This window comes from Eptesicus fuscus, chromosome 6 (assembly GCF_027574615.1).
Source record: "Eptesicus fuscus isolate TK198812 chromosome 6, DD_ASM_mEF_20220401, whole genome shotgun sequence".
Taxonomy (NCBI): domain Eukaryota; kingdom Metazoa; phylum Chordata; class Mammalia; order Chiroptera; family Vespertilionidae; genus Eptesicus; species Eptesicus fuscus.
Window position 1 is genome coordinate 55,281,098 of NC_072478.1, and position 20,236 is coordinate 55,301,333.

Sequence of the window (20,236 nt, forward strand, 5' to 3'; positions counted from 1 at the left end):
CTGTCATCATCCGCAGAATATATGTTCAAATAAACGTTGTGTAATAACTAAATTTGAGATTAATAGGCCCCTTAAGAAACAGCGAAGTCATTCAGAATAGTCAGTGAAAAATAGGCTGTAAGACTGTTACATGCACATATTGTCCTGCTTACATGCTCTCTCTGGTGTCATTCCCATTTATCACTGTCGGCAGGCTCTGTTCTCATTAAAACACTCTTGCACAAAAGCAACTTAATTTTCTTAAGAGGAGAAGACACCTGATTCAATTTAGTGCCCAGAAACAGTAACTTGAATATATTTTTTTCCTTGCCTGAATTTAGATGAATAGTTATAAATAAGAATAGCCACCCCCAGTGCACTTCAAGATTAAGGATATTAAATAATTTTTTTCATTGGTATCAAGAAATGGACCTTTAGAAATAGGGAAGAAATGTAGCTAACTCGCAGAAAAGCAGTTGGATGTCATTTACTCTTAATTTGTATATATATGAACAGGGAGTTAAAGTGGTCATTAAAATTGTGACTTTTAATGGCACATGTTATAAACTTAATCTTTCTTTAAATTGGTGAATGCCTTGTAGCAGTATTATAGTCCTCATTTAGATTTATTTGTTGAGAAGAAATATTCAACACTGATTTCAGAACAATATTTTACTTTGTAGCTATTGCTGCTTTAAAAATTCAGTAAACAAAATACTAGAATCAAATGAAGAGTGCCCCTTTAATGTTGAGCATGGTATATAAACTTGCATTTTAATTGATGTCCTATATATTTACTTCTGTATTATGGTTCAGTGGAACTTAAGTGTAATAGAGAAATGTATAACTCAAATTTTACTTGTTATGAGATTTATACAGTAAAAATAGTGGTAATTAAATAGTGAATATTAAAATGTCCTAGCAACTGAGATGCTTATCAGAAATCCATTATAATTGCCTTTTAAAGGAAACAGAATAAACTTGTTCCTAATTATTCAAAAATATTTTACTTTTCTATGACACTTTGAAATATGTCTGACAAGTAAAAAGACAATATTATGTTTCTATATTTAATGGAAACCCAAGGATTAGAATTCAGTCTTTGATGTCTTTATAGTCTTTTCTTTTTTGAACTGAACCTATGCTTAAAAAAGAAAGAAATATTAAGGTCAGTTCTTGTGAATCAGAGGCTGAAGTGATATAAATTCACATAGTTGAGGACCTTTTCTGGGGTAAGACAATACAGCTTTGATCTCCAACAGTTATCACCAACAGTCAGTTTTCTTTTCCTTATCTTTTGTGTTATGCCATTGGCAATGGGAACAAGAGATAGGGCCTGATTGGTCCTTTATTATTTTCTCCCTTGTTTAGGAACAAGATTGAATCAGTTAGGCTTCAAAGAATAGAAAATAAGACTTAAAGTAGCTTCAACAAGCAGGGACTCATTTACCAAGATGGCTGTGGGTAGGGGTGCTGGCATTTGTTCTGAGGCTCCATGATGTTAGAGAGGCTGTCTCTGCATTTATTTTGGTCTTTCTCTTCTGGTGCAAGATAGCTTTCACAGCTCTAGGGAGGAAGAAGGGAAGAAAGGCAGGGCCAGAAACCAACCTCCCTACCCCACTGCAGCCCCATGCCTGACAAGCCTATATCAATACTAATATATAAAAAGCCAAGGGCTGTCACGACCTAAACGACCAGGTGAACAACTGAACAGCAGGCTGTGTGGGGCAACCAGGCTGGCATGGGGGGCAGTTGGGGGCAACCAGGTTGGTGGGGGGCAGTTGAGGGCTACCGGGCTGGCAGAGGGAGCAGTTGGGGGTGATCAGGCTGGTGAGGGGGGAGGGGCAGTAAGGGGTGACCAGACTGGCGGGGGAGAGGGGCAGCTAGGGGCGACCAGGCCAGCACGGGGGGCAGTTGGAGGCGACCAGGCCAGCAGGGAAGCAATTAGGGACGATCAGGCCCGCAGGCAGAGGCGGTTAGGGGTGATCAGGCTGGCTGGGAGGGGGGGGGGGGCAATTAGGTGTGATCAGGCAGGCAGGCAGGTGAGCAGTTAGGAGCCAGCGGGCCCGGATTGTGAGAGGTATGTCCAAATGCCGGTTTAGGCCCGATCCCTGGGATTGGGCCTAAACTGGCAGTCAGACAATCCCCTGAGGGGTCCTAGATTAGGGAGGGTGCAGGCTGGGATGAGGGGACCCCTCCCCCCACTTCGTGCACCGGGCCTCTAGTTTATATATTTCTCACTGGCCAGAACTTTGTTGCATGGCAATCCTAGCTTTTCCTTTCTCATGTGAATTTTTTGTGTCTTACTTTTAAAAAATTGTTTCCTTTTTCGAAGGAATAAAGAGCATTTCTCATAATTTCTTCTTAAAGTTTTGCCTTTCAAATCTAGGTCTTTAGTTTATCTAGTACTTTCTTCTTTAGTATATTGTGGAAACTCAGTTTCTCTTCCTTTCCTAACTGCTTTAGAGTGCTCCTGTTGTCCTAGACAGCTTTCTGACCTTGTTTGTAATGTTTGATTGTAAACTCCTGCAGTGGGGGCTATTTTATCTGGGAATCCACTTTGGTCTGGATTATGGAAGTGACCTCAGAGACGGTTTGCATTTGCTTCTTTCCTGGCCTTAGGAGTTCCACTGGTCTTCGATCCATTTTGTCTTCCCTGTTCTTTGAATTAATCATGAGTTTGGGGTTCTTGAATCACTTGGGTAGTATGACTTAAGCCCATGCTCACCCTTGATGCAGGCATGTGTTCCTTTCTTGACTTAGTAAGTAGAGTCCCTAGTTGCTCTTCCAGAGTGGAGCGCCCTTTCTGTTCTGCTCTGCCTGCTGCAGGTCTCATTTCTCGGTCTCACCCTTCGCAGGATGAACCTGTGCTTATTGCACCGTGGGCATGATCAGCATTCCCAGGAGAGGGCAGCAGCCACTCACCTGTTTTCCCTCTCTGGTTTTGACTAACTTCTCTATGTCTAGTACCTTCCTCTGGTTCACTTACACATCATTCTCCCTCAACCCCTCCAGTCCTAGGGAATACAGCATGATGCTCCCAGAACTCTCAGAGGGTGCTCTCCTCCTGTGGTAGCCTAGCCAGTACTTTTTTCCCTCAGTAAACACCCAGCACGGGACAGCAATACCATTCTTGCTTTCCGGCAATGTCTCCTGTCCCCACTGTTGGCTCTTTTGAATATATTTTCCCCATCCCCAGCTTGGGAGGTGTGGTGGGCAGGTTGGCTTTCTCCCCTAGAGGAGGAAGAAAAAGTCAAAAGACCCTCTAGTCCTAGAAATATCCTTTTATTACTCTTCCTCTAGAATTTCTAGGTTGTTACCATATAGCCCGCATGTGAAATGGTCCCTGGCCTAGTTTTCATGTCTTTTATAAGTATTACATGTATATACACCTTACTTTAGAGTAGATACTTACCACACATTCTCAGCTTGGAGCATTATTAGAAATTCTGAAAGAACCATAAATGTCCCCTTTTAACATTTTGGTGAACATTATACGTTGATTGGGGAAGCAGAGTATGCAACAGTGAACACTGGACGTTTCAAATATTAACTTGCAGTAGGTTATGCATGTGCACTATAAGCAATGGATTTCATGTTTGTTTTTTATTTAGTGCACTGATGAGAGAAGGATAAAGAGGGGTGTTGGATCAGCATTATGAGTTTACAATGTTATAAGAGAAGACTGAGAAGACGTGGCTAGGGCCCAGCGGTGTTCATATATTTGAAGTGCAGTCATGGCGGGGGGCGGGGGAGCAGGGGGGGAGGGGATTAATGGGAAAAGAAGGGGGGGGGGACATCTATAATACTTTAAACAATAAAGATAAATTTAAGAACATAAAATAATGAAAAGGGGATTAGATATTTACAGAACTGCAAGCATGGCACATGGTCAGTGCATGGCAGTAAGGAAGGGAAGGTTGGGGCTTACTGTAAGGTAGAACTTCACAACATTTAAAAGCATCCAGCAATGGGAAAGCTTGCTTTTATGAGCAGAGGACTCTCTGTCGCCATTGTTTTCAGGTTTCTTTTTTAAATTTACACTTTTATTTTAAATAATTCCAAGTAGGTTAGGAAGAAATGAATTCATTATTGAACTTGCTCAATTTTCCAAAATAATTTAATAAAGACAAGATGTACAATATATAATGAAACATTAGTAAAACACCATATATTGGGTAAAATTGGGCTGATACTGAAAGCAATATGTTATCTAAACATGTGTAATATAAAGAAAGCCAATCTACATAGTATTAAAAAATCACCTCAATATGAACTTTTTCTCCCAGTTAGCATTGATCTAATTACCTATCAGATGTGATTACACCAAGGTATATACTTTTCAGGTAGGTTTCATGAGTTCATTAATGAAAATATTACTGTGCAGGGCATTCAGTTAGCACAGGAAGTGTTCATTCATACACTTACTCAGTCTTTCATTCAGTAATGTGTATTGAGGGTCTTCTATGAGCCAGCTACTATTCTAGGCACTGAGAATACAATCTTGTACAAATTAGACAAAATTTTTGCTGTAATGGAACATTCTTGTAGATGGAGCATTCTACTTGGGGAATGGGTAATTAAATTGTTTCTATCAAAAGAGATCAATGAAATGCTACATTTAAAAATCAGTGAGCTGTCTCAGGTGTGGCTTTTAGTAGGCAGAGGAAAGGAAACTCATATCCTAAGAGAGTCTGCTCATATAACTTGAAGAGTTCTACCTTCAGATCGAATTGTCTTTGGTGGCTTATGTTCCATCTCAGTTCATAGGTTTGTATTCTCTATAGCCTTGTTTGTTATAATGCAAAAATAATAGTGGATTTTTGGTTTATTTTCAAAACCAAAGATTCACACACTAGAGACACTCCTGGAAGCAGCCCTTGACTCCTTCTGTGGCCTCTCATCCCCAGGGCAGCGAGGTGCAGGGGGTGAGCAACCCCAGCTTGTCAGACAGCCATTAGGAGATACCTCTAATGTACAAAGTAGGGATTGCAATCTTAATTTCATTTTAACATGAAATATTTATTACATTTTAATACAAAGAAATTCAAAATGCAAACAATGAATGGCTGAACATCTCCCTGGCCAGATAACCCTTGTGACATAGAAAAATAACATGTTAGAAACAAAAGCCAAACAGGACAGAAAACAAAATAAACAAAATGAACAAAATGAAAAATAAAAAGGACCTTTGCTCAATCCCGTTCAACAAATTTAACCATAGTTAGTATTTTTTTTATCCCTTTTAGAAAAAATAGTGTTTTCTTACACATACCTGTGTATATGTATGTGTGTGTGTGTGAATGTTTACACAATAGGAATGTGATGTGATTTATAATAAGAAATACATATTTGGTCTTCATCCCAGTTCCTGGCACAGAGATCCTAAAACCCTTGGAATTTCCTAAGGGAAGAGAGCAGGCAATGGTGTTTATTGTTGTTAATTAGGTGATTTTTGGGAAGCCCCTAGCTAACCTAAGGATAGGACTGTTTGCAAGGGGAACTAACCTGTGTTAGAGGTTTGGAACTTCTCCTTTGACTCCCAGACCTGTGGGGAGTAGAGAAGGGCTGGAGATTGGGTTCAGGCACCAATGGCCAATGATTTCATCAGTCAAGTCTGTGTAATGAAACCCCAGATGGAAGGGTTCCAAGAGCTTCCAGGTTGGCGAACACTTGCAGGTGCTCAGTGTGGTGCACTCAGAGAGGGCATGTGCCCTGCCCCATGCCTTGCCCTGTGCCTCTCTCCCATCTGGCTGCTTGTGCGTTACATCCCTTTATAGTAAAGCAGTAATCTAGTGAGGAAGCTGGTTTCCTGAGTTCTATGAGCTGCTCTGGCAAATGAATCAAACTCAAGGAGGGGGTTGTGGGAACCTTCGATTTATAGTCAGTTGGCCAGAAGCACAGGTGACAACTTAGACTTGTGATTGACATCCAAAATGGGAGCACTCTTCTGGGACTGAGCCCTTAACCTGTGGGAGCTGACACTAGTTTCAGGTAGATAGTGGCAAATTGCATTGACTTGTAGCACACCTAGCTGGTGTCTGAGAATTGCTTTGTGGTGTGGACAAAACCATATTGAAGAAATTACACACACTCTTTTGAAACTTGCTTTTTCACTTTAAATATCAGTGTGCTTTCATATCAGTATAGGCAAATCATCCTCTTAGCTGCAGAGTATTTTCTGGTAACTGTAGATTTTTAACTAACTCTATTGCTTTTTAGCAGTGGTAGATTTTAAAACATTATTTATGTTACGCATATTTATGTTACTCTATCATAATAGGAAGGTAACAGGAAGCAAAATAGGATGTCAAAGAGATGCTTACGTTGGGTGGGAGACTGAAGTCTGTCATTGCTGTTGCTTGGTTGTGGCCTGGTCAGATTCAGTCTTGTGTCTTTCAGTCCTTGGATTCGGCCAGACACATGGAGTAACTTGGTACAGTAGGTAGACTTGGAATGTTTTTGGGAATTCTACTTATTTCAGCAATTCGTAGCAAACATGTAGAAGCTTAGGATGAGCTTTAGCAGATTTCTTCCTTAGAAGACTTCAGACTGGAGTGGGGCAGGAAGGCAGGTAGGTCATTTCATTGTGTGGCCGGTGCCATGGCAGAGGTATGTTCAGGATGTTGTGGCAGCAGACATGGGACATTGTGTGTGGAGGAGATGATTGTAATCTTCTTGGAAGGACAATGGCCAAGCTGAGTTGCTAAGATCTGTAGTAGAGGAAAGAGAAAGACACTCCAGGCCAGGGAAGAAAGAGGTAAGAAGATGCATGATGAGTTTGGGGAATCACAAGCAGTTTAGTGTTGTAAGGATATAAAATTTGAGGCAGGAAATGACATCTCTCTCCAGATGGAAACCTTGTATATGATACTAAACAGCTGGTTATTCCTCACTAAGTCAAAAGATACACATGTCCCTTATACATCAATTAAATACTCTGAATATTTATCATCACTCTTTAGAACCCTGGAAAACATCATTCATTTATATGCTACAAATGCAAGATTGAGCCAACTATTAGCTTAATTATCTATTAATACTGAGCCCTACATTCTTGGGTTAGTGTCTGATCTTACATGATTCTTCAGAGTACCCAAAGCTTTTCACCAGTGACTGCTTGAGCTCACTGCCTGGTAGGACCAGGTGATAGTGTAGGTGAGTGACTTCAAATACATTACCTCTGTCAGAAAAGCAACTAGGAATAAGTGAGCCTGCAGCATCTTGGAGTACCTAAGATATCTCGTCACTGTCATCACCGTCATTTTATAAAATGCAGGAAGACAGCCAATCATGTGACATATATTTCTTGTGTTTGGGTTTAAAAAGAGAACTGGATGGAGTGTGAGTATGGCGATTTGAATAGTAATTGACATTTATTTTACTTGACTTCCGAGCCTTGGTACTTCTAACCATCCATGTCTGTTTTGTTTTTATTTATTTTTTAAAAATATATTTTTAATTGATTTTTAACAGAGAGGAAGGGAGAAGGATAGAGAGTTAGAAACATTGATGAGAGAGAAACACCAATCAGCTGCCTCCTGCACACCTCCCACTGGGGATGTGCCCGCAACCAAGGTACATGCCCTTGGCAGGAATCGAACCCAGGACCTTTCATTCCGCAGGCCGACACTCTATCCACTGAGCCAAACCAGTTAGGGCTCTTTTTGTTTTTAATGCTAGGCAACACCATCAGTTAGCTAGTTTAAGATTGGGGAAAGGCACTGGAAAGGAGCAAGTTTGGAAGAGAGGAGCTCAAAGGGGAAGGCCTCATTCTTTACTAAAAATAGAGATCAACCCATTTTAAGCCGAATGTTGTACCAGGAAATAAACATTGTTTGTGGGGAGGTGCATTTTTGTAGAAAGGAAGGCAGTGTTCCTTGTTGATCTCACCACAGCTCATTTCTTCCTACCGTTTTACTTCTTTTCCTCCCCACATCAAACTTTTTTCCTGAATCATCCATAACAGAACTCCAGGAAGATACGTGTTTGTTGCTCTCGTTTGCCATTGCCCCCTGCCCTGTTTTATTTAGCCGAATCTTTGTTTCTTCCACTGCTCCCTGCGCAACATGGAACACCATATGCCGTTGTCCCTGTCATGAAGCAGAGGGTTCCCTGGTCTGTGCCTATACCTATGTTTATGCCACAGAGGAGGTGTGGCTCAGTGCCATCTTTTATTGATGGGGCCAGCAAAGGAGAAATCTAATGAAATTATCAAAGCTTTGAATTAATTATGAACTTGAACAGGAGCGCTAAGCTCTCCGGAGCCAAGGATCTCATTACCCATGCACTCTCATCGCCTCCTCCTCTGGAGCAGAAGGCATGTCCGCTGCAGCTCCTAGCTCCTGGCTCTGGACTCTGTTCAAACTTGCTAGACTGGCATCATCTTCGTACTACGAAGTGGCTGCAAATGTCCATGATGATTAATTAATTCTGCTGTGGATCTTCAGGAAGTGTCAATAGGTTTCTCTACCCCTCCTTTTGCCTTTTATTATTTTTTTCTTTCTTTCTCCTTTCTTTCATCAAATTGGATGTTATACAAGTTCCTGTCCTTTTTGAGTAATAGGAGAAGCTTTTAGGATTCAGGTGTAGCTTCAAGGAATACAGTGATTGATTTAAAGTTAAGAGCTGTGTTACATCTTCTGTGTATTCCCTGGATATTTAGGTAAGCAAAGTCAAATATTTCTTCTTTAAATTTTGAACTCCCAATAGAACTTTTTCTTGCTTATTTCTACCTTAGAATTAATGGAATCGCAATAACTTCCATGGTCTTAAAACACTGTCCATAATTTTAATGTGTGTTGTACGGAGGCCACAGATCTCACTCTGCTGGGTGTATCTCCGAGGACTTCGGCTCCCTGATAGAGAACAGTTAATGTTTTCTTAATATAATTCTAGTTTTTCACTTCCCAATAATATGAAATTTTTTATGAATAAATCACCCTCTGATTGTTTTAACTTTAGTAGCAAAATCAATAACAACAAGGTTTCAATTTACTACTGGTGACAATTCTTTGGTACTGTCATATAGGTTCAGAGCATCTCATGCACGCCTTTTCTGCTTGCTTTTGGGACCCATTATTTATGAATTCCTAACCTGCAGCTCATCTATCTTAGTAAACTATAGGCTACTGGCAATTTTTGTAAGCAGTGACTAACTTTGCTTTATAGGGTCAATGTTTTAAGATTTTGAATGGTGGGGGATGGGACAATGAAAACCTTTGCTTTTGCTTTTCCTATTCACCTTCAGCAAGTTTTTCCCCCATTTATTTTCTCTATAGGCAGCAGCAATATTTAATTCAGCCTTTGGAAGTTTTCTGGTAAGTAAACATGGTTTAACTTGTCTATTATAACTTTTGTTGTAGTATTATCTGTATGAAAGATTTAGTGAAATTGGACTTCTTTTACTGTTTAGTTAAATATAAAAGTGTTTTAATTTTTTTATGCTCCATTATTTGTAATTGGGAGAAAATTAATTAATAAATAAGGAAAAATTTATCTTACAATGTAATTGGGGACTTGGGTTTAATATTCCATGTAATGGATTCATGGAATCAATTAAAACACTATGTGTCTCCTTATAGAGGTTATGTCAATATATTGATCATTTAATGAGGTCTTTTAGATTATTATTATTTTGTATCATGGGACTGAGGATTTTGAAAAGGAAACCGACCCAGCTGGTCAGAAAGGGAATGCTAATTTACTTGTTGACATGTCATTTATTTTGTACATTTCATTGTCAAAGAAGCTACTATCTTGGTTTCTTCTGAGAAATCTATGTGAAAAAAAAGTTGAAATGAGGAAATTAATGAGTAATTTGCAAGAAAATGCAATATTTTTTGACAGGCAAACTACAAATTCTATGTAAAAATAGTCCAACTTTCATAAGTAGAACCAATATAATGATAAGGACAATACTATTTTATCATTTTTAATCATTATTTTTTAAATAGATGATGTAACAAAGACTTGTTATGAAAGAATGAGAAAGAAGCTGAATTTTCTGTTAATTGAATATTTTTACTTATACCCTCCCTAAAACTATGCTGAATTCATGGAAATAAATTAGAAACTTTCTTTTTAGGTACATAACTTATTAGCAGATATGTAGTACAAATAATTGAGACTAGAATCAGTGGGGTGTAAACTGGTTCATGGGTCTAGGCAAAATATCAATTGCTTCTGTATAAAATATTCTTGACTTATTGTATGTATTTAAATGGAGTGAAAGCTTTTAAACATGTGATATGTTTAAATGTGTTAATTCTATATACTTCTATACAGATCTTAATGTTTCAGTGTTACAGAGCTTTTACTTATGTAGCTTCTGCAAAATATGTTTAAAATACATCTTATTTTTAAAGAAGTAGTCATGTTATTCCCGAAGCTGTATTATTATTGGGTTTTAGAAGAGAGATAATAGTGTCTACTTAATGAAAACGATATCATGAACTACTTATTTTAGACGCAATAATATTTTATGTCATTATTGCATGTGTGGCAGTATTATTTTCTATATGTTTTCACATTGACAGAATAACTTGTTAAAGATGATCTTGCTAGAAGCCAGTTTTCATTATATGGTTTGGAATCATATACATTCACTATGGAAACATGGTTCCCTAAGCTGGATCTCTTACTCTGTCTGATGTCTAAGGTAATTAAGAAAGTGAGGTTGAGGCAATTGTCTGAGTAACTGAAGCAAAGTACGCTGTCCCTTATTTGGAAAACCAGCTCAGTAGGTATAGGTTAAGCTTTGCACTGGCGTGTGCACAGCAAACAGTCATGGTATTTGTTCTACAGGCGCAATTATTGGGTAAGGCCCAGTGAAGTCAAACTTGGCCTGGGGAATCTTCAGCGTTTTTTGTTATGCTTTCTTCTAAGAGTTTGTACATTCTCATTCCTTAGTCTTCTGCTCTTTTTTCTCTCTTCATCTTCTATCTCTCCTTAACGTAACTAATCAATCAAAAGTGCTCATTGATGTCCTGCCACAGAGAGGTAGTTTTCTGGAAGCTCTAGGGGGTGCAAAGAAATATGACCCAGGTCCCACTATGTTGTGAAGATGACACATGGGCAAAGAAATACAGTGTAAAAGTTTAAGAAGTCAAACAAAAGATGTTACTATATGATATATGGCTGTCAGATGGCAGAGGGAGTATGCACTCTGAATTCAAAGGTCAGATGGAAAGTTTCACTGAGCTGGGCCTCAAAGAATGGAAGGACCTAGCTGTGGAGAGGAGAGGAGAGGACGCACAGAGCAATTGCAGAGAGGCAGAGTGTGTTTTTTTTCCATTTTTATTCCCGCTTCATTTCCCTCCTTTTCCTTTCCCAAAGTTGAAAAGTACCAGAAGGGGTTTGAGAATGAAAATTATGGTTTGGAGATATGTTTGCTCAAATATTATAAAAGAAATAATTTATTTTTTCACCTTTTCCATCATAGTTACAGTAAACCTTGGATTATAAAATATGTATGAGTCTGAACTAAATCAATTCGAGTTGGGTTCAGCTTATTTAACAAAAAAACAACAACAATAGCAGCTTATACAAGATAGAGGCTATTTCTCTATTAGGTAACATCTGGAGGGAGGCTGTCCAAGTATGACAAACAGGCTGCATGGTCTCCTTGTGGACCCAGACGCCCATTTTCCTCCTCCCTCCACAGCATGCAGCTCCCTTCCTCAAGGCTGCCTCAGGATCCAAGATCCTGCTGGAGCTCCAGCCAAACGACACCTGGGTAACCAGGCAAAGAGCGCCCCTAAAAGCTATGTCTGCTTTTTTAAAACAGCGTTCCTAGAATTTCAGCACCATACTTGCAGTAATAGTTTATTGTAGAACTTAGTCATGTGATTCTACCTAGCCACTGGAGGGGTTGGGATATGTGGCAATCTGCTGAGAGCTAACATTTGGATTTCTGTTACTAAGGAAGAAGAGAGTGGGTCTTAAGAGGCAGCCAACACTTTGAACACTACACAGTAGTTGTCAGGAGTTTGAAGAAAGAGATTAGTCTCAGTTGAATGAGATGAGAAGTCTTCGGGGAGAATTTGATGCTTTTATTGGGCTTAGAAAAGGACTTAATTTGAACTCCGAATTATAACCTTCATGTTTTGTTATTCTTAAAAGGGTGGTACATGTTAAAATTTGGGGGGGAGTTTTCTTTATAAATAGAACATATCTACCTATTCCAAAAATTTAGTATAATGGGTGGTGGTATGGTTTCTGAGTCAGACTTGTCTGAATACTTGATTGAATACCAGCCTAACCATATAACCTTCCCTCTCTGTAAAATGGGATAATGATAGTACCTAAACTGTGCAGTTGTGGTGAGGATTAAATGTGGTAATATGCTTGTGTGATGTGGTAGAAATAACTGACCTAGGTTTTGTCCAAGCTCTGCCATGATTTTGGGTGTGTGTGGCCATGAACATTCATATAATGAAGAAATTGGTTATCTCTGACTTCACTCCTGTGAGTGCTAAAATACACGGATCCAATTATTACTGTCTGGTTATGAGTGACCATTTCTTTTGTATTTACATAATGGAATCTGAAAAGAGTACTTATTTCAGATTGCATTAAAACTTTGAATGAAAGGCTTTTATTAGAAGAATTTTTGAAGAAAAACTCTGAGGGCATTCTTGTTGATTTTCAGACATCTGGGTATACCAAATAAAATATTGTACATATTTATAGCTAGCTTAATAATGTCCCAGGTCTAATTAAAACACAGTGTTTTAAAGAACTAATTGTTACAGAAAACCATCTTTTTTAAAAATGTAGCTAGGCTGGTAATAACCAATGGTAGATGAATTTAATTTACATAAATTTCAGACCAAGAGAATATTTTAAAATCATGCCACAGAGGATTGCTTTAAGTTAAAAAGTTAATGTCATTATCTCCTCCTCTTATTTAAATTGTTTGGCTTACAATAATTGTGGAGCATAATAAGTGTTTTGAGATTTCCCTTCATGGGATTTTAATAGAATTTGATAGTCAACCACCCTGAATAACTATAATGTTAACAAAATTATATACATATTTTCTATGTAAAACTATCTACTTTAAGTTTAAAAACTTGTGTTTCTTCCTCATCAAAAGGAAGATTAAAAAAAAAAAAGGTATTAGCTACTTTTTGAAAAATTCCAGCTAAAAAATCCTTTCTTTAATTTAAAAAGATTCAACTATGTTGAAAAAAAACTTTGGTCACATGATTTGTTAGACTTTTAGCATTTTGTCTGGAGGCTGAATTTGGTGTTTCCGTGTCTTCAAGAATTATACCTTAAAATTTAAAAGGAAAAGGCAGAACTACTTCTTTTTAGACTCCTCAGCCTAGTTTATTTTTCTTGGTGACTCCTGACCTTAGAGGAAAACCCTAGCAATTCATGGCAACAGAAATATAAGGATTTTGGAAACAGCTGCAGTTATAGACAAAGTCATCTTAGTGAATGCGATAACACCTAGCATAAAAGATCTTCGAGTCACTGTTTGCTTTCTAAAACTCTTAATTTAAAGTATTAAGAAATTATTTTCTTTTTGTCTTTTTTAAAAAAATATAAATCTTCTCTTAAAATAGGCATTGCTGCAACCAGAAGAAGCTATTCTAAGATGACTAGTTTTGTTTCTTTTCATGTGAGATCAAGTGTGAAAGGGACTCCTTGCATTGAGCTGAAGAACTAGCCAGCACATATTTTCATTCCCTTACCTAGTTCTTCTGTCTTTCCTCTTTGCTGTGGCTGGGCCGCCATTATCACCCAGCTTTTTAGAAAGATTTGAATAGTTAACTTAGGCTATTTTAGTTGCTGAGAGAAAGAAATCCCAAATACAAATGGCATGTTTTAAGAACTTGGGATGTATGTTTAGTAACTTCTTTTATTCTTCCTTTCTTGGACAAAAATATACTCAGCCACCCTTAGCACGGTTAGAGAAGAAGCACATCAGCTTTGGTACTCGTTGATGGCTGGGCAGCACTGCTTTTAAAAAACCAGAGCAAGATCTCAAGTATTAACATAGAGGGTTAGGGATGCTCCCAGAGAGGATTCGATGGTTAATTTGATTTTCCTGTAACCTAAATCTAGGATGTCAATTTTTAATTTAATTTATGTTTATAGAATACCCATTTTGTGCAATACTGAATACTATGCTGATATTTTCCCTTAATTTGCTTAAAATCTTAACCAACCCAAGTTATTAGGTTGAGATCTTGGTTTTCCCCCAAAAGTTCATGACTTGTTTATAAAACAGGCTTTTATTTTCATTGCCAGAACAAACAACTGAATTATTCAGCAGTGTTCACCACCACCTAATAGGATGTTATCTTAAGTTCATCCTTTTTACTGTTAAGGACTTGATAAAACCAGGATTTAAAATAACCTATCTTAGCTTTACCATATCTTACCCTAAGTTCAAACGACAGAGAGCTGGTTACCACCTTATGAAATGGAACACCTCGTCAGGCCATGCATTTCATTTCCTCACCTCTTGGAACAAATGAACATCATAAAAGCCAGATTGCTGAGAAAGACTACTTTCTCTTTAAAAATACCATTGGCTCAGTTAGCACTGTGGCACAAAATAGGAAAGTAGGGTATAAAATTAACATACAAGTACTGAGCCTGTTCGAATCAAGGCACTTTTCTAAATACTGAAGCCAATACGCAAAGCATAAATACATGAAACAATAAATAACAATCAAAGATTTAAGAAAGAGGGAAGACAGGAACTGCCTTTAATGCAGTGTTTTCCAAATTTCAGGCACCTTTATGAGTTTTACCCTGTTGACATATTATTTGTATTATTAGGTTAAATAAAATTCACTTTTAAAATTTAAATTGATTTTTAAGCAAAACTTTACATCAACACTGTAAATAAAAAAATACTGTCATGAATAGAAGATAACTGAAATTAAATCAAGTGGAAAAAAAACTAGTGTTAATTTGTAGCTAACTCTGCTGCATATGTAAGGCTCTGAGTCCGATGCCTGTCCTCCTTTTGATAAAACAGTGAAGTTAGAACAAGTACCAAACCAAGAACTGTTCCTTCCTGAAGTCTAGATTTCTTTGAAAAGAGAGTAAGTTTAATCACTTATTCTTTGTCTATGGGTCCTTTAAGTTGTCTTGCTCTGACTCCCTCTTGGGACAGCACTGTTCTTAGACTTTGGGAAGCCCTGTTTTTTTTAACATTCTCATTCACTTCATCCTCGGGGAGAATTAACACCATTTGGGGAGGTCAAATGAGGAAACCTCTAGAATCAGAAACTGTTTCTTTCCTTAGAGTGTTTTCTATATAACACTTGTCTAGAAAGGCAGTATGCATGGCTGCCCAACATGTTCGTAGAGTTAAAAATATGCTGCTATAATGCTTGTGTAAGAAAAACCCTATGATAGCTACATTTGGATGTGTTTCTAAAGCAAACTCTTATGCAAAGTACAGACATTGTAAATAAAAAATGGCCTTTGTTACTTAATAAAAATGTATAGAATCCTTACCTACTCCATTTTAGCAGCATAATGCTCTATGCTGTCTGACAGGACTTGTGTAGCAAGTAAATGCATTAGTCACAGTGACCATTTTTCTTGCAAATTTGTGACATAGATTTAATTATAGGAATGACCAGCAACTTACAAATCTAATTTTGGTGGAGGCTGAGGCAACTTTTTTTTTTTTTTTTTAATAATGATGGATTTTTTTAAAGCAATGATTTCATTACTATTTAAAGAAATCTACTGGTTTAGAACTAGCCAATTGACTGAAGTTATTTTATTACCCATTAACAAATGCCATGTGCTTTTATTTTAATTTTTATCAATTTTTAAAATGTCAGCATTCCCAAACTGGAAAAGTACTTTCTTCTGTACCCATTTATGTAAAAATAAATAAATATAAATGTGGGGGGAGGGGCAGGATATTTGTAAAGGGCCTCCAAAGAAATATGATACTAATAGTTGATTAAAACTAAAACTACATTTCCTTAATTTGAATCTGATGCACTACAGAACTGTCTAGTATGTGACCTTAGTAGGAGATGCCCAATAGCTAGCCACAAGCTGATGATAATGTGGTAGATAGTTCTCATTTCTCTGCTTCTGTTTCTTCAAAACAAAAATTTGCCATGATTCTTTTGTTTATTAAGCTAATATTTGGGGGACCTAGGGATAATAGTGTGGTGAGCCAAACAATTAATTTTCCAGTCTTTATCTGCAACACAGGTTCTTAAGATGAGCCTATCAGGACATATGGCAAGGGGTGCAGTGGGGGAGGAGGGAATTACTTCCCCTTATTAATATATTCACTTCATTGAGTCAGACCCCACTGCCAGTCCAAAATAAATATGGACACGTGGGAAGAAATGGGAAGGCATCTGAGGATGCATACCTGTGTAAACTTGTGGTTTCTACCAACCGAAAAGAACCCTCCTTTTAATTACTGGTCTTTATGATGAAAGCACTGTTAGACATCCAGACTCCAGCATGGATGCAGGTTTTCAAGGAAAGATTTAGCACTTTTAAAAATCAGTGGTCTGTGCTGTTGGTAATGGCACGTTATAGTTGGCTGAAATTAAAAAATCAAACATCAAAATATTTCTTAGCTCTTAATCACTGCATATTGCCATTTGACTTTGTATCAATTTTATTGAAACATTTGTGGACTTCTGCTAGGTTCTAGAACTAAAACAAAACAACAACAAAAAGAATAATATGTGATTCTTGGCATCCTGGATTTAAATGTTGTTTTTCAGTGTGATCCCAGATCAACTGATTCTTAATTTCCCGCTGGTGATGGGTGTTTGGGCCCCACAAAGTTTGAGGACACCTTATTTTACCTATTAAATTTAAAGTAAAATATAGTAGATTATTATCTCAAAATTATTTTTAAAAACTCTCCCATTTTTATTGCACCCCCAAAGAAAACTGGATTTTATTTAAGTTTTTAAAAACTACATGTTTTTAAAAAGCAGTTTATTAGCTACCAGATTTAGCATTTTAAATATATCAAAAGCTGATTTATAAAAGTGCCTTACCAAATATAACTTATATTGTGGGAACATTGTATTAAAAATTAATTTTTAAAAATCTATTATAAATGTTGTATCTGTTTATTATAGAAGTTTTGAAAAATACCGGTAGAACTAGATATAACTATTATTTGTGTTTTGGCTTATGCCCTGTGTATTTGATACATAAGTTACAAATGTGTCTATACTTTATGTAGATAAGTAGAGGCCTGGTGCACGAAATTCATGCATGGGGGACGGGGGTCCCTTCAGCCTAGCCTGCACCCTCTCCAATCCAGGACCCCTCAGACATCCCACTCACAATCCTGGACCGCTGGCTCCTAATCGCTTACCTGCCTGCCTGCCTGGTCACCCCTAACTGCCTCTGTATGCCAGCCCGATGGCCCCTCACTGCCTCTATGTGCCAGCCTGATCGCCCCTAACTGCCCCCCCTGCCAGCCTGGTCGCCCCTAACAGCCCCCCCACCGGCCTGGTCACACCTTATTGCCCCCCCTGCCAGCCTGGTCACCCCCAACAGCCCCCCTTGAACGTCTAGCCCCTGGTGGTTATTGCATGTCATAGCAAACAGTCGAATGGTTGCTTAGGCTTTTATATACTAGTATATAGATTGTAAATTTTTAAATATGTTTTAGATACCAGCCATTTATCAGATATGTTTTTTGCCAGTGTTTCCTCTCACTTTCTTAAGAGTGTCTTTCAAAGAGCAGAGTTTTAAATTTTTTATCTATTTATTTATATTTCTTTCTTTATGGCTTGTGCTTTTTGTGTCCTATCTAAGAAATCTTTGTTTAACCTAAAGTGACAAAGATTTTCCTACTGTGCTTTCTTCAGGGAGTTTTATAGTTTTTGTTTTTAATTTAAAGTCTGTCATCTACTTTGAGTTAATGTTTGTATTGGGATTCATTACTTTGCATATTGTTGTAGAAGTTTAAAGTTTTATGTCTATCAAAAATACTCACCTTTTCCATATGGATATTTTCCATATTGTAGTTCTTCCCTATCATGATGTCAAATAAAATTTCACATTTACTGTTCATTAGTTTTATAGTTAAAATGCATATCTAATCTATTTTTTAAAAAGCAAAGCCTATTATATGGGGGTTCCATTAATACAAATCACAGTTTGAAAGCACCTCACCTGATTATTATATCATGTTTTTAAAAAATATGCTTTTATTAAGTTTAGAGAGAGGAAGGGAGAGGGATAGAGAGATAGAAACATCAATGAGAGATAAAATATCACTGGAAATATCACTGATTGTCTGCCTCCTGCATGCCCTCCCCCTCGCTGGGGATCGAGCCCACAATCAGGGCATGTGACATGACCAGGAATTGAACTGTGACCTCTTGGTTTCTGGGTCAAAACTCAACCACTGAGCCACACTGGCCAGGCTGATTATGATATCGTTTGTTAAAGAAGTCAATTTCTGCTGCCCCTGCTGGGGTTTTATTCTATGTAAGTCCATCTTTGTAGTGTTACTCTCATATCTACCTAGTGACATATATGCTTGTCCTGGAAGATAATTAGATTAGCACTCATGACAGCCTTAGGACATTACACATGACATTAATACAATTACTTAAAATTATTTGTTTGAAGTGTAAAATGGAGATGTACATGGAATAGTGGTGGAAAATTATAGAAACCTCATTTTTTAAAAAAAATTCTCATCCGAGGATATTTTTCCATTGATTTTTTTTAGAGAATGGAAGAGAGAGGGAAAGATAGAGAGAAATATCGATGTGTTCTCACATCAATTGGTTGCCTCCTGCATGAGCCCTGACCAGGTCCTGGGCCAGGAGGAGCCTGCATGTGCCCTTGACTGGAACCGAACCCCAGACCCTACAGTACTCAGGCCGACGCATTATCCACTGAGCCAGACTGGCTAAGGCATAGAAACCTCATTTTGATCTCTATCCATTTAACTTGCAAATGTGCACCCAAACTAGTGGTAAAATGTGTCTAGCTTGAGGATTATGGAGTAAGGTGAATAGCTCTCTTAGTAACAGAGTTTCAGATAATAGAGGACTGGATCTAGTAGTCGATGTTTGTGGTTTGGTTTTCTTTTTATCATTCAGGCAATTCTCTTATAAGTAGTTATTTTATAAAATGTTTCTAGGTTTTCACTTGAAAGTTTATATTCTTTTTATCCATGCATTTAGAAGCAATAATGTTTGTTAACATTGTGCTTCTGATAATTTCCAAGAGCCAAGGCAATGCATCCTATCTTCTTCCTCGCCATCCTGTACATTGTTGTGAGATAAACTGTCTTCACACACTACTTTTGTGTCACTCACATTCCCCGTGCCTGCAGTGCCTCGGAATTGCCCACCACCTACTTGGCCATTTGGGGATCCTCCTAGAGCAGCCCACCCTCTCTCTCCTCGTGTCTTTTTTTCATTCCCTTATTCACTGTTGCTTCACTCTCTCCTCCCTCCCCCGCAACAGTTGGAGCACTTTCCTGCTCCCCCCTGTTTTCTGGAATTATTCTCATCCTTCCCATATCCTATCCATTGCTCCTAAGGCTGGCTGCCCATTGAAGCAATTTCTCTAACTTTTCTTTTATGGTTGTTTAGTTCTTTTGATGACTTTCCATCTAGATTATAACTGATTAGAATAGACTAGAGGCCCAGTGCACGAATTCATGCACAGGTGGCATCTGGCCAGCCTGGCCCCAATCAGGGTCCAGTCAGGGTCAGGCCAGCTAGGGGGAGAGGCCATGGGCAATTGGCCGGCGGGCCGGCCCTGTCCCTGATCTGGCCAGTTTGCTGGCCACAGTGGGCATCATAGTGACCAGTCGTTCCAGTCGTTATGGCGTTCTGGTTGCTGGCTTTTTATATATATAGACTAGCGTTCCCGTTGCAGGAAAAATCCTGCAATAGGGTTTCCTGCTGCACTCTACCCCGCCCCGCCTGCTCTCCTCCCTTGTCCCCCGCCCCGCCTTCTCCGCCAGCCCCCCTGCTTTTCTCCCTTCTCTGCCAGCCCGCCCGCTCTCCTTCCTTCTCCCCTGACCCTGCCTCCACTCCTCCCTTCTCCCCCGCCCCACCTTCTCCGCCAGCCCGCCCGTTCTCCTTCCTTCTCCCCTGGCTCCGCCTCCGCTCCTCCCTTCTCCCCCGCCCCGCCTTCTCCGCCAGCCTGCCTGCTTTTCTCCCTTTTCCGCCAGCCCACCGGCTCTCCTTCCTTTGCCCCCAGCCCCACCTCCGTTCCTCCCTTCTCCCCCGGCCCCGCCTCCGCTCCTCCCTTC

General features: G+C 38.7%; 1 protein-coding gene across 1 annotated transcript in view; it reads left to right on the plus strand.

The window, feature by feature from the left end:
- Positions 1 to 20,236, plus strand: part of SLC10A7 (solute carrier family 10 member 7) — a 196,096-nt gene that overhangs the window by 55,987 nt on the left and 119,873 nt on the right. The window contains exon 5 of the mRNA XM_008143906.3: positions 9,261 to 9,299. Coding sequence (XP_008142128.1) covers positions 9,261 to 9,299 — 39 coding nt within the window. The remainder of the gene's footprint in view (positions 1 to 9,260; positions 9,300 to 20,236) is intronic.